The sequence below is a fragment of the Microcaecilia unicolor genome, chromosome 6 (assembly GCF_901765095.1).
Source record: "Microcaecilia unicolor chromosome 6, aMicUni1.1, whole genome shotgun sequence".
Lineage (NCBI taxonomy): Eukaryota > Metazoa > Chordata > Amphibia > Gymnophiona > Siphonopidae > Microcaecilia > Microcaecilia unicolor.
In genome coordinates, this window is record NC_044036.1 from 328,572,765 (window position 1) to 328,588,494 (window position 15,730).

Genomic DNA, 15,730 nt, shown 5'->3' on the forward strand with positions numbered 1-15,730 from the left:
TGGCCATGGTTCAGTTTTCGGCAGAAAGTGCAAGTGCATTTTCAGCTGACACCAAAACTCCCTGCCCCTGCAACCGCTCTGTGCCGCCCTCTCTGTGTAAGCCGAAACCATCGCCCACCCCTGCAGAAAGTCTGACTTCCTGGCAGAAACCCTCCCCCCCCCCCCAGGCTGCCCACCAATTCTGCTCTCCCCCCACTCATAGGCCCTCCCTGGGCCTACCTTCCAAGCCCTGGTGGATTAGTAGCCTCTTCAGGGCAGGAATAATCCTTTTTTGTGTGTTCAATCATTTTTATTAATTTTGAAATAACAAAAAGAAAGGAAATTAAGTACCAGTGACTTAATAACAGTTTAACAAGTTAGATTATGTACACTGACTTATAGAAGAATTACAGATAGTGTTTACATTATCTCTAGAATCCCTGATACCGTCCAGCATGGAACAAGTTAATTGACTTTTCTGTTTTAAGGGAAGCTTTGTTTGAGCTAATTCCCATTTGTAGATGTGGCCAGAAATACTTGTCAAAAACACTGGATGTGGCAGACGACTCAGAGAAATTTAATAAGAATTGCTTTAACAGGGCTCTCGGATTAATTGGTTACCCTCGGTGAGCCGCTTTTTCTCGAAAGGGTCCAAAGTGGTGGTGGTGGTGGGGGGGGGGGGTTGGCAGCGAGGGAGGCAGCTAAACAGTGTCCCCCCCCCACCTCGGGCTCTGGCTCCCCCTCCCGCCGAGGTCTGGCTACGCCCCTGCTTAGTGGGTTCATAATCTAAATTTTTGTAGATGGGTTAGTGGAGGGTTAGGTGATTTGCCTAGGGTCACAAGGAGCCACAGTGGGAATTAAACTCCACTTGCTGGGTTCTCAGCCCACTGTGGTGACCATTGGGCTACTCCTCCACTGCATTGTTGTTATAGAAATTGTGCTTAGCGTATACAGTTGGGGCACCTAACGTCAGTCTACCTGTACAGAATTACCCCCCTGTTGGGCACCGCTACCTTATGGCAGTGGCGTAGCTATGTGGGGCCTGAGGGGGCCTAAGCCCCCGTAGATTTCGTCCTGGACCCCCCTCCCGATGACCCTCTTGACCCCCCCCCCCACAAATCCTCCCCCGCCCCCGCCTACCTTTGCTTTTACTGGCGGGGGACCCCAATCCCCGCCAGCCGACGTCCTCTTCGTCCTGCAGTCAGTGCAAAAAAGTCTTCGTTCTGTTGAATGCTGACGTCAGACTCAGAGAACGGTTCTGTTCTGTTCTCTGAGTCTGACGTCCTGCACGTACAACGTGCAGGACGTCAGCATGCAACAGAACAAAGACTTTTTTGCACTGACTGCAGGACGAAGAGGACGTCGGCTGGCGGGGATTGGGGTCCCCCGCCAGCAAAAGCAAAGGTAGGCGGCGGCGGGGGAGGGTTCGCAGCGGGAGTTGGGGGTTCGAGAGGGTGGGAGGTCGTGAAAGGTGGTAGCGGGTCAGCAATGGGGGGGGGGGTCGGCAATGGCGGGGGGGAGCTAAAATGTGCCCCCTCACCTCGGGCTCTGGACCCCCCTCCCACCGAAGTCTGGCTACGCCCCTGCCTTATGGAGAGTGCTGCTGCTTCTCCATATTAATTTAAGCTCCAGCATTTGAGCATTTCTGTGTTTGTTTTAATTCTAGACCTGTAACGGTGACGAATTCACACAATGAGAAGCCACTGCCGGGACAGAACAATGAAACTGAATCACACTGTCGTAAGTCACCTTTCTGTTTTCATTTGCAGGCTCTTGTTTCCCACTAGAGGAAGAACACATTTCTCCCCGTTTAGGGAGAAAGTTATCGAGGTGCCAGTAGATTAACAAAATAAATGAGTAAGACCTGAGTTCATCCCTCTTTTCATTTTAATTCCATGAGAGTTGAATTGGTTGCTCATTCTGTGCTTCAATGTTCAATTTTAGCACCAGGGTTTAATGAAGATGGTGAGAATCACACTGTAAGGCCAGAAGAAGAGAAGGAAGGTAATGAATAGCATTATTTAACTTGCTGATGCGTAGATTTTTTTGCTATTAAGCAATGTAGGAGCCGTTCCTGGCTGGTTAAATAGCGCTGAACGTTGGCCGGTCCGGGTCTACGGCTGGTGTAAGTGGTCAAAGCTAAATTATAGGTGTGTATTTTCATCATTACATATTTGGAAAAGCGAAATACGAAAGCGCCAAACCCATAAGAGAAAAACTGCACTGGCTCCCATTAAAAGAACGTATTGCGTTCAAAGTTTGCACCCTGGTCCACAAAATCATTCACGGGGAAGCACCGGCCTTCATGTCAGATCTTATAGACTTGCCTACTAGAAACGCAAAAAGGTCAGCACGCTCATTCCTCAATCACCACTACCCCAACTGTAAAGGACTACAATATAAATCCACATACGCAACCAGTTTCTCCTACATTTGCACGCAACTATGGAACGCATTACCGAAGGCCATAAAAACAACGCAAGATTTAACTATCTTCCGAAGGCTACTGAAAACTGATCTATTCAAGAAGGCAGACCAATAACTTTCATCCTCAAAACTAAATAATGAGACTACACATGAACTAGAAAAATCGAACTCTTATCACTTGACTGACTAACCTCTTTCACTTTAACCCTTATGTTGAATATGGTTTCTCTACAGTCGATGACCTAATGTATGTTACAATCCTATCTATCACGCGGGAATCAACATACAATACCACAATGTGCTCTTCTTTACAGGGGCGTAGCCAGACAACAGATTTTGGGTGGGCCTAGGCAAGAATTGGGTGGGCACCAAGTGTTCTCCATCCCCCCCCCCCAAAAAAAAATGATCTCAGCTGGCAGCAGGCATGCACTGAAAACTGAGCATGCGCAGGTGCCGGTGTCATGGAGAGCAGCGTTTTCGTTACCATCAGGGGAAACTCTTCAGCTGGCGGAGCTTGGGATTCCCACCAGTTACCACTAAACATGTGCTACTGTTGGGTGGGCCTGAGCCATAAATGGGTGGGCCCTGGCCCACCCAAGCCCACCTGTGGCTATGCCACTGCTTATTTACCATGTATGTATGCACCTTAATGCAACGACTTTTTAACTCTGTTACCCGGAAATGGCAACCGCCATTACGGCAAATGTAAGCCACACTGAGCCTGCAGATCGGTGGGAAAATGTGGGATACAAATGCTACAAAATAAATAAATAAATAAATATTCTATAAAGGAAAATAGGAACCTATGTTATTTTATAGAATGGGATCCTACCAGGCACCCTCTGGATGCCTATTTATAGAACTGCCCCATTATTGACTATGAAATATAACCCCCTGATATTCAAAAGTATTTAAATGCCTCCTAACCGGCTATCCGGTGATATTCAGTGGGGATAGCTGGCTATCTCCCACTGAATATTGCTGTTTAGTGGCTAGTAGATAGCCACTTATATTGGGTGATATAACTGGCTATCCGTCAATTTTTAACCCCCCCCCCCTTTAGTGGCTATATTTGACTTAGGCGTTTATGTTCAAACCGGCTAAAAAATAAAGCAGATATTCAATGCCGGTCACCGGAAATGGCTCGGCATGTCTACAAAATCCTGAGTGGTATAGAACGAGTAGAATTGATTCGATTTTTTTTACTCTTTCAAAAACTACAAAGACTAGGAGGCCCTTTTACTAAGCTGCGTAAGCGTCTGCACGCGGCCAATGCATTCCAAAATGGAGTTACTGCATGGCTCGTGCGGTAATTTTATTTTTGGTGTGTGTCCGATACGCTCAGCCAAAAAATCATTTTTAGTTTCGGACACACGTTTCGGACGCACGCCAAGTGGCATTTGACGTGCGTGGGTCATTACTGCCCGGTTACCGCGTGAGACTTTACTGCTAGGTCCATGGCTGGCGGTAAGCTCGCAGACCCAAAATGGACGCACGGCAATTTTGATTTTGCCGCACGTCCATTTTCGGCAAAATAATAAAAAGGCCTTTTTTTTACAGGCGCGCTGAAAAATGGATCGGATATTTTTTCACTCAACAAATAGTTAAGCTCTGGAACTCTTTGCTGGAGGATGTAGTAACAGTGGTTAGCATATCTAGGTTAAAAAAAGGTTTGGACAAGTTCCTGGAAAAAAAGTCCATAGTTTGCTATTGAGCCAAGCATAAGGAAGCTACTGCTTGCCCTGGGATTTGTAGTATGGAATGTTGCTACTCTGAGATTCTGCATGGAATCTTGTCACTCTTTAGGATTCCAGAATCTTACTGTTCTTTGGGGGTTCTGCATGGAATCTTGTCACTCTTTAGGATTCCAGAATCTTGCTATTCTTTGCGGTTCTACATGGAATGTTGCTACTCTTTGGGATTCTGAATGGAATCTTGCTATTCTTTGGGATTCTACATGGAATGCTGCCACTTTTTGGGTATCTGCCAAGTACTTGTAACCTGGATTGGCCACCTTTGGAGACAGGATACTGGGCTAGATGGACTATTGGTCTGACCCAGTAAGACTATTCTTGTTTTTATGAATATCCGGGTTTAGCGCTGACCGCGGAAGTTAGCCAAGCTATCTCCCGCAGTCTGAATATCGGCCCCATACTATTTAGCACAATCAATAGTTGATTGTATATCAACTTCTTTTATTTTGTATTTGTTCAATCAATAAACTTTTGAGAAGGGACATATTGTGAGAAAACAAGGGGCAAGTTTTAATTTTTTTGTAAAAAATGCTGGTATAAGCCAAACATGCAGTTCAGGCTGCAGCACCTGATACTATATAGAGTGGAGGATCTGGGTTTCGACTACAGGTCCACTGGAATCTGCAGGGCCTGGGTAGACTGCAGAGATGGTACACCATAACCACTGTTCCCTCTAAGCTGAGCGGCACTAGTGAGGGACAGGCAAGCTCTGCAGTAGTGGCGTGGCTACGTGGGGCCACGGGGGCCTGGGCCCCTGTAGATTTGGCCCTGGACCCCCCGCCGATGACCCTCTCGACCCCCCCTCCCGCCGCCAACCCGCCATCGCTGCCGTCCCTACCTTTGCTGGCGGTGGACCCCAACCCCCGCCAGCCGAGGTCCTCTTCTTCCCGCGCAAGGCTTCGTTCTGACTGTTTCTGACATCAGACTCACAGAAACAGAACGAAGCCCAAGGAGAGTTTTGCCGTATTGAGGGAGGGTAGTCTTCAGAGAGCCAAAGAGTGCCAGGAAAACACTTTTTACTGACATAAATCACTTTGAAAATTGTCATAATTACTCAAGTCCAAACGTTTTTAAATCCATACAAATTATTTACCAGCAATTTATTTTTTGTTTTTGTTACATTTGTACCCCGCGCTTTCCCACTCATGGCAGGCTCAATGCGGCTTACATGGGGCAATGGAGGGTTAAGTGACTTGCCCAGAGTCACACCAATGTGGCCGCGCAGGCTTCTGCTTCTGTGAGACTGACGTCCTGCACATACGTGCAGGACGTCAGACTCGCAGAAACAGAAGCCTGCGCAGCCTTCTACATGGAATGTTGCTAGTAGAATAGCAACATTCCATGTAGAAACTCCAATAGTAGCAACATTCCATGTAGAATCTCCAATAGTATCTATTTTATTTTTGTTACATTTGTACCCTGCGCTTTCCCACTTATGGCAGGCTCAATGCGGCTTACATGGGGCAATGGAGGGTTAAGTGACTTGCCCAGAGTCACAAGGAGCTGCCTGTGCCTGAAGTGGGAATCAAACTCAGTTCCTCAGGACCAAAGTCCACCAACCTAACCACTAGGCCACTCCTCCACTGTTGCTACTATTTGAGATTCTACATGGAATGTTGCTATTCCACTAGAAGTCGGCCCTTGCAGATCACCAATGTGGCCGCGCAGGCTTCTGCTTCTGTGAGTCTGACGTCCTGCACATACGTGCAGGACGTCAGACTCACAGAAACAGAAGCCTGCGCAGCCTTCTACATGGAATGTTGCTAGTGGAATAGCAACATTCCATGTAGAATCTCCAATAGTAGCAACATTCCATGTAGAATCTCCATTAGTATCTATTTTATTTTTGTTACATTTGTACCCTGTGCTTTCCCACTCATGGCAGGCTCAATGCGGCTTACATGGGGCAATGGAGGGTTAAGTGACTTGCCCAGAGTCACAAGGAGCTGCCTGTGCCTGAAGTGGGAATCGAACTCAGTTCCTCAGGACCAGAGTCCACCACCCTAATCACTAGGCAACTCCTCCACTGTGTGTGTGTATCGACAGGTGCAAGCTGGCCGACGCCCTATTAAAAAAAAAAAAACCCTGCTCCCCAACCGTAAAAAAAAAAAGAGAGAACAAACATGGAAATGCTTCCATATCCTCAAGACTGTAACTATCACATGTTGTCATGCAGAAGCAAGTACAGGTGTATCCATTCATTGTACTCATAGGAAACATCTCAGATGAGGTCATTTCTTGGAGACTTCCTGTGACTGCAGTGAAATGGATACATCTGGTTCTTTAGCACAATACTCAACTATTACATTCTTGAGTTTTAGTTTACTTGTTTGTATCACCTTTCTTAATATTTTGGCCTCTATTTATTGTGACTTGCAGGCTTATTTTCGAAAGAGAAGGGCACCTGTCTTTCGACACAAATCGCAAGATGGGCGTCCTTCTCACAGGGTCGCCCAAATCAGCATAATCGAAAGCCGATTTGGGGCGTCCTCAACTGCTTTCCGTCGCGGGGACGACTAGAGTTCATGGGGGCGTGACAGAGGTGTAGTGAAGGCGGGACTGGGGCATGCCTAAATATGGGCGTCCTCGACCGATAATGGAAAAAAGAAAGGCGTCCCTGACGAACACTTTGACGACTTTACCTGGTCCAGTTTTTCTTATGACCAAGGCACAAAAAGGTGCCCAAACTGACCAGATGACCACTGGAGGGAATCTGGGATGACCTCCCCTTACTCCCCCAGTGGTCACTAACCCCCTCCCACCCTCAAAAAATGTTTTAAATATTTTTTCCAGTTTCTATTCCAGCCTCAAATATCATACCCAGCTCCATGACAGCAGTATGCAGGTCCCTGGAGCAGTTTTAGTGGGTGCAGTGCACTTCAGGCAGGTGGACCCAGGCCCACCCCCCCTACCTGTTACACTTGTGGTGGTAAATGTGAGCCCTTCAAAACCCACCAGAAACCCACTGTACCCACATGTAGGTGCCCCCCTTCACCCATAAGGACTATGGTAGTGGTGTACAGTTGTGGGGAGTGGGTTTTGGGAGGGGGGGTTGGGGGGCTCAGCACACAAGGTAAGGGAGCTATGCACCTGGGAGCAATTTGTGAAGTCCACTGCAGTGCCCCCTAGGGTGCCCGGTTGGTGTCTTGGCATGTCAGGGGGACCAGTGCACTACAAATGCTGGCTCCTCCCACGACCAAAGGGCTTGGATTTGGTCGTTTCTGAGATGGGCGTCCTCGGTTTCCATTATGGCCGAAAATCGGGGACGACCATCTCTATGGACGACCATCTCTAAGGTCGACCTAAATTTCCAGATTTGGGCGTCCCCGACCGTATTATCGAAATGAAAGATGTACGCCCATCTTGTTTCGATAATACGGGTTTCCCCGCCCCTTCGCCGGGATGTCCTGCGAGGACGTCCTCGGGAAAACTTGGGTGCCCCTTTTGATTATGCCCCTCTATGTGTCCAACAAAAAAAGGAAAACCAAACAATTCCACAAAAGCCAAAAACCAGCAGGATTCACTTGAAGGGAGACTCAACACGGTCCGAGTTTCAGCCTATGCCTTCATCAGGAGTCCAGAGCTTTAGTCAATATGAAATTACGGTGAAAAGGAGACAAGAGACGCTAGAGACTTGGCTTGAAATCCTTCGCTATGCGTGCATTCAGAATTTTGGTTACACTTAAGCTGCAGAAGGGAGAAGCATCTATTGTCTCATTTTCAGTGGAGCGGTAGCCTAATGGTTATTGCAGTGGGCTTTGATCCTGGCAACCTGGGTTTGATTCCCACAGCAGCTCCTTATAACCTTGGGCAAGTCACTTAACCCTCCATTGCCAAAGGTACAAAAAACTTAGATAGTGAGCCCACTAGGGACAGAGAAAGTACCTTTATATTATGTGTATAGAGCTGCGTACGTCTTGTAGCGCTATAGAAATGATTAGTAGTAGTATTTCATTTCAAAAGGGGTTTTATTGGGAATAATAATTACCCACAAAATGATTATGAAGACTGTTTGAAGATAGATTTAGACTGTATTTCATATGTGATAACCCATACATATATAAGAAATCTGTAACATATACATGTATGGGTTATCATATATGATTGGGTGGCAGAGCCGGTGGTGGAAGGTGGGGCTGGTGGTTGGGAGGCGGGGATAGTGCTGGGCAGACTTATACGGTCTGTGCCAGAGCCGGTGGTGGGAGGCGGGGCTGGTGGTTGGGAGGCGGGGATAGTGCTGAGCAGACTTATACGGTCTGTACCAGAGCCGGTGGTGGGAGGCGGGGCTGGTGGTTGGGAGGCGGGGATAGTGCTGGGCAGACTTATACGGTCTGTGCCAGAGCCGGTGGTGGGAGGCGGGGCTGGTGGTTGGGAGGCGGGGCTAGTGCGGGGCAGACTTATACGGTCTGTGCCCTGAAAAGGACAGGTACAATCAAGGTAAGATATACACAAAAAGTAGCACATATGAGTTTATCTTGTTGGGCAGACTGGATGGACCGTGCAGGTCTTTTTCTGCCATCATCTACTATTTTCATTGTGAAGTCCTACATCATATGCTTCTTTAAGCACAAGAGGTAAAACCTTTTTCACAGGACGAAGCACCCTAGAACAAGAGGTCAGATATGAGGCTTCAGCAGGACAGACTCAGAAGCACCATCACAAAAGCTTTTCTCACTGAAGGAATGGTGAAAGCTTGGAAAGGCCTCCCAGTGGAAGTGGGTGGAGACAAAATCAGTAATGGAATTGCAAAAAGAACAAAAGAAGAACTGAGGATCTGCAATGACTAAGAAGTCAAGAGATAGAGATCAAATAGGTTCTATGGATTGCAGCTGGAATGAAATTGAATACACCTAGGGAGCACACCATGAAATGCTTTTGACTAACCTTCTCATTTTCCACTGACACAGCAACATGGAAGTGCGCTTTAAGATATGGCACGGAGGACATAGCTTTGGTCACCCATCCCTACTTCTGTCACTGACTGAATATGACAAGGCCTGTTAATAAAGGAGCACAGCTTATTCACTGGAAACCATCTAAACAGTGTGACATTGCTGTACCAGAAAACACTGCTGGAAACCATGAAAACACTGTAACATCACTGTACCAGAAAACACGGCTAGAAACCATGTAAACACTGTAACATCAATGTACCAGAAAACTTCACTTGAAACCATGTAAACACTGTAACATCACTAACATGAATGTACCAGAAAACACTGCTGGAAACCATGAAAATACTGTAACATCACTACCGGAAAACACTGCTAGAAACCATGTAAACACTCTAAAATCAATGTACTAGAAAACTTCACTTCAAACCATGTAAACACTGTAACATGACTAACATGAATGTACCAGAAAACACTGCTGGAAACCATGAAAATACTGTAACATCACTGCACTGGAAAATACGGCTGGAAACCATGAAAACACTGTAACATCACTGTACCAGAAAACAATGCTAGAAACCATGTAAACACTGTAACATCAATGTACCAGAAAACTTCACTTGAAACCATGTAAACACTGTAACATGACTAACATGAATGTACCAGAAAACACTGCTGGAAACCATGAAAACACTGTAACATCACTGTACCAGAAAACTTCACTTGAAACCATGTAAACACTGTAACATCACTAATATGAATGTACCAGAAAACACTGCTGGAAACCATGAAAATACTGTAACATCACTGCACTGGAAAATACGGCTGGAAACCATGAAAACACTGTAACATCACTGTACCAGAAAACAATGCTAGAAACCATGTAAACACTGTAACATCAATGTACCAGAAAACTTCACTTGAAACCATGTAAACACTGTAACATCACTAATATGAATGTACCAGAAAACACTGCTGGAAACCATGAAAATACTGTAACATCACTGCACTGGAAGATATGGCTGGAAACCATGAAAACACTGTAACATCACTGTACCAGAAAACAATGCTAGAAACCATGTAAACACTGTAACATCAATGTACCAGAAAACTTCACTTCAAACCATGTAAACACTGTAACATGATTAACATGAATGCACTAGAAAACACTGCTGGAAACCATGAAAATACTGTAACGTCACTGCACTGGAAAACACGGCTGGAAACCATGTAAACAATGTAACATAGCTACACCAGAAAATACCACTGGAAACCATGTACACACTCTAACATCGCTGCACCGGAAAATGTTGCTGGAAACCATATAAACACTATAATATCAATATACTAGAAAACTGAACATCAAGGTAAAGGAGACAACACAAGAATGGCATTGCTTACAAAAGAATCATTTATTTTTTTTTAATTTGGATTTGCTCACACCTTTTTTCAGTTGTAGCTCAAGGTGGGTTACATTCAGGTACACTGGGTATCATGATCACATGACTACTCCACACAATGCATGAAAAGAAAAAAGGTCCTCAAATGCCAAAAAGTATTTTAAGAAAATGTAGCAGAGATTATCCCATCTGTACTGGGCACTGCCAGCTTCCTTGAAAAGAACTTCCAAGAACCCCTGGATGTATTACACCCCGATGAGTTCCGTAAGAAAGATCTGTTTTTTTGTGCAAGCACTAGTTTCAGAGAACGGGATCCTATGCAACCCACCCTGGCTCAGGAGTGAGGATCATTCCCGTCATGCATGTGTGATACACACTACTCCCAAAGTTTCCAGTAAGGACTACTGTATCGAGCAATGAAGACATATTTATTAAATGCTTTCCAACACTGCTTTCAGAAGAAGCTCAGCAGGTTAACAGTGGGCATCCCTGAATCTTTACGCACGACTACCTGGGATTTTGGTTCCCTATTTTATTATTACCTACCCCCCCTCCCCCATCTCAGGCACAGGCAGCTCCTTGTGACTCTGGGCAAGTCACTTAACCCTCCATTGCCCCATGTAAGCCGCATTGAGCCTGCCATGAGTGGGAAAGCGCGGGGTACAAATGTAACAAAAATAAAATGGATACTATTGGAGATTCTACATGGAATGTTGCTAGTGGAATAGCAACATTCCATGTAGCAACAGTGGAGGAGTGGCCTAGTGGTTAGGGTGATGGACTTTGGTCCTGGGGAACTGAGGAACTGAGTTGGATTCCCACTTCAGGCACAGGCAGCTCCTTGTGACTCTGGGCAAGTCACTTAACCCTCCATTGCCCCATGTAAGCCGCATTGAGCCTGCCATGAGTGGGAAAGCGCGGGGTACAAATGTAACAAAAATAAAATAAAATAAATCTCCTTCCACTTCAGTCCTTAACCCATGTTTCTTCTGGAACTCAGCACGTCTGGCTAGAGACCGCAGCACACCCAGGCTTTCTTACTAACTGCTTGGGCGTTGGGTATCCTCTCCTTCTTCAGAGCAGGGGCTTTGCCACCTCAGCATCGCCCTGCCCCAGACAGCCCCCTTGCTGTACTCTGCATTGTTGCTCTTGCATTGCCAAGACACTGCGCATAGGATCAGAATGTTCTGTTGCACACTTGTCAAATGTTTAATCAGGGAGGATTTCCTGATTCACCAGGAAAATAAGACTAAGGTATGCTAATCATGTGAAGAGCTGTGACTGACCATTTTCTCTCAGCTCTGCATCCGCTCTCCTTCCTTTTCTATTTGATGAGTCTGTGTCTTGGCTTTTTGTATAAAATGTATTATTTGTATAATTTATTGACAAATGCAGAACTTATTTTATGAATGTTTTACCTGGTGTTTCTCAGATCTAGATTATTGGGGTAACCGTAGTGTTTTCCTACATATGTGCTGTACAGTGAATGCCCAAAAATTTGTTGGATTATTTGTAGTAAATAATTAGCAGATTTTAGTACACACAGCTTCAGCTTTAGAAATGTTAATTTCTTTCTTCATCTCTCTCTCATTCACCCCAGAATAATTCACTGCTGAGTCACTTTAAAGTTGAAGTAACAAAACATCTGTTTACTCACAGTTTGTAGTTAGATTATAATCAGACAGGCTTATATATACATATTACTATACATTTGTCTTATCAGCTCCTTCCATGTGCTTAGATGGTAATGGATGCTCACACCACCATAGATCCTCTCAGGTTAGGAGAGATCATGAGCTCCATGTGCTCCATGTGCTGCATGTGCTGCATCTGCCCCCACAGGAAGTTGCATAGCTGTGTGACCTCTCTAAGTAATTCACATCAGAGGTCACAGAGTAATCACAGAGAAATAATAGGTGACAGGCAATGCATGTAAAAATACAATACATTCCAACAAACCCCTTCTCATGCATAACTGTCATGCAATTATTTATTCATACAAAGTCCAAGCTTTATACGCAGATTCACAAAATGTTCTCTGGGTAACGGTTTGGTCATGATGTCAGCTGTCATCTCACTGGTGTGACAATAGTGTAGACTGATGACCCCTTCTTTCGCCAACTCTCGCACGTTGTGGTATTTCGTTGCGATGTGCTTGGTGCGTGACTGAACCTTGTCATTCTGTGACAGTCGGATGCAGCTCTGATTATCTTCCATTATCTGGATTGGTCTCTTTTCAGCTATTCCGAAATCCAGCATAAGTTTTTCAATCCACATCAGTTCTCTGCACGCTTCCGATACAGCCACGTATTCAGCTTCTGTAGAAGACAAACTCACAATACTTTGTTTATGACTGGCCCATGAAATTTGTACATTTCCATACATAAACACATATCCACTTGTGGATTTATAATCAGAATGATCCCCTGCCCAATCTGAATCACAGTAACATATTAGTTTTGGATTACTATTGGCTGAAATCTTTAATTTACAATCAATGGTACCCTTTAAATACCTTACCATCCTTTTAACTGCAGTCCAATCTGATTTGGTAGGTGAGCTGACCCTTCTGCTCAAAATTCCTACTGCATTTGCTATATCAGCCCTGTATGTGGTAGCTAGATATAAAAGCTTACCTATGGCTGATCTATATTGGATGTTATCTGGTAAAGGTTCTCTTACTGTTTCATCCTTCAGAAAATCAGTGATCATGGGAGTGCTTACAACTTGGGCATCTTGCATACCTAAACTTTCAATAAGCTCATTTATTTTCTGCTTCTGGCTTAGAAGATAAGAACCATCATTTTGTTTCTCAATTTCTATACCAAGATAGTATGACACATTACCAAGTTCTTTTATCTCAACATTGAGGTTTAAACACTTTACAATGTCCTTGTACTCTTGCTCACTTTCGCTTGCAATGAGCAGATCATCAACAAAAGCTAAAATGTATGCATATTGTCCATTTGTGCACCTAGTGTACAAACATTTATCTGCTTCACCTTGCTTAAATCCTAAATTTGTCAATATTTCATGCAATTTATCATTCCAACATTTTGCACTTTGCTTTAATCCATAAAGACCTTTGTTTAATTTACACACTAGCTGTCTTTGTTTTGTATTTATGAAACCTGTTGGTTGTTCCATGTACAAGTCCTCAGTTATATCTCCGTGAAGAAACGCTGTTTTCACATCAATGTGGTTGACTTGCATGCCTTTTGAGACTGCAATGCTCAGAAGTGTTCTGATTGTCGTGTGTTTCACTACAGGTGCAAACACTTCATCAAAATCTTCTCCATATTTTTGAAGATATCCCTTTGCGACTAATCTGGCTTTATACCTTTCCACTTTTCCTTGTGCATTCCTTTTTAACTTGAATACCCATTTGCATCCTATAGCTTTCTTTCCAGGAGGTAATTTTGTAAGAATCCAAGTATTATTTTTATCCAATGCATCAATTTCTTCTTGTGCAGCTTTATGCCATTCAGCAGCTTCTTCTGCTGGCATTTTCTCAATCTCATCCCATGTTAAGGGCTCTTGAGCTTCTGCTGACTTTGTTAGGTAAGACAGTCTTGGGGGTGGAACACCTTTGTTTTCCCTGGATGAGCGTCTGACAACAGGTTGGTCTGACCTTTCCGCATCCTCTAAATCTGAGAGTTCTTCTCCAATTGATTCCCCTTCTCCAACTGTACTGTCTTCTTCAATGATCCTTTCTGTGTCTGTTTCCTCTGCCTGTTCCTCGTTAGATACAGATGAGTTGCTTTCAGACATCTGCCTTGGTATGGCATTTATATACACTGGCATGTCTATTATGGTTCTAGTTTCATATTCTGGATGATAAGGCTCATCTGGGATAATCCAGCCTTTATCAACCCTTTTGTTTTCATCAAAATATGTAACATGTCTTATGCCAACAATGCCAGTTTTCAGATTCAAAATTCTATATCCTTTGTGTCCTGGAGCATAGCCAACTAAAATGCCCCTTTCTGTTGTGGAATCCAGCTTATGCCTTCTTTGCTTTGGTACATGAGCATATGCTGTACTTCCAAATGTTCTTATGTGTGACAGGTTTGGCTTCCTACCATGCCATGTCTCATGTGGTGTGCGCTCAGCGCCTTTAGTTGGCATTCTGTTTTGTAGGTACACTGCTGTGAGAATGGCTTCCCCCCATAGTCTTTTAGGGAGATTGCTATCTGACAGCATACATCTGGTCATTTCCACAAGTGACCTAAATTTTCTCTCTGCAACAGAATTTTGTTCTGGTGTATAAGCTACTGTTGTGATATGCTGAATGCCTTCTTGTTCTAGAAATGTGCGCATGCTTTGTGAAGTGAACTCACCACCATTGTCGGTCTGAAGAACCTTTGGTTTTCTTTCAAATTTATTTCTCACCATGGCTACGTATTTCTTCAGCATGTCTGTGACTTGACTTTTCTCTTTCAGCAAATAGGCCACACAGTATCTAGAGAAATCATCCAAGAATATTAGCACAAATCTGTTATTTCCCAATGATGGGATATTAAACGGTCCACATAAGTCACTGTGTATTAAGTCCAGTACTTTATTACTCCTATTTCCTGTGTATGCAGGAAATGAGGGTCTCACACCTTTTTGAGTAACACAGTCTATGCATTTCTCCATTTTACCAGCATCTGCACTTATCTGAATGCCGGTGGCCAGTTGCTTACTGTAAAGATCCTGGATCACCTTAGAATCACGATGTCCCAGGCGGCGGTGCCAGATTTCCAGACTACATTTACCATCATTCTTCCTTACTTGCGCCATATGTGAGGCTTCACCTGAAATGCTCAGTTTATAAACATCATTATGCATAAAAGCTTCAGCATACACTTCATCATTTTTAGAGATTGTGCACTTACTGTTTTCAAAATGAATCGCAAATCCCTTCTTATCTAATGTAGATACACTAAGCATATTACAAACTGCTTGGGGAATATACAAGACATCACTTACAGGAATTTCTTTAACTTCATTTGACACTTTGCATTTTAAGAATCCAATACCTTTTGCTTGGATCTTAGCAGTCCCTGCGTTTGCAGTTTTAAGAATACCTTCCTCTGGACACATTTCCTGAAAGAAATCTTTACAATTGGTTAAATGGCATGTGCTCCCTGAATCCAAAATCCAAGTACTTTCATTTGAATTATTATTTACCATAGTCAAAGATTTTTCTGCCATTAGAAAGCCCTTGTGTTTATCTTTGTCCTTCATACATTTCCTGGTTTGAAAATTCTTTAGTTCCATTGGCTTAGGTGAG

The 15,730-nt window shown here is 44.1% G+C and overlaps 1 protein-coding gene across 7 annotated transcripts in view; it reads left to right on the plus strand.

Annotated features, from left to right (window-relative positions):
• Nucleotides 1-15,730, plus strand: part of PECAM1 (platelet and endothelial cell adhesion molecule 1) — a 96,295-nt gene that overhangs the window by 45,811 nt on the left and 34,754 nt on the right. For 4 of the 7 annotated variants that reach the window (XM_030208421.1, XM_030208420.1, XM_030208423.1 and 1 more), the window contains exons 11-12: nt 1,646-1,719; nt 1,924-1,983. In XM_030208421.1, coding sequence (XP_030064281.1) covers nt 1,646-1,719; nt 1,924-1,983 — 134 coding nt within the window. The remainder of the gene's footprint in view (nt 1-1,645; nt 1,720-1,923; nt 1,984-15,730) is intronic. The other 3 variants (XM_030208425.1, XM_030208427.1, XM_030208426.1) reach the window with 1 other exon arrangement.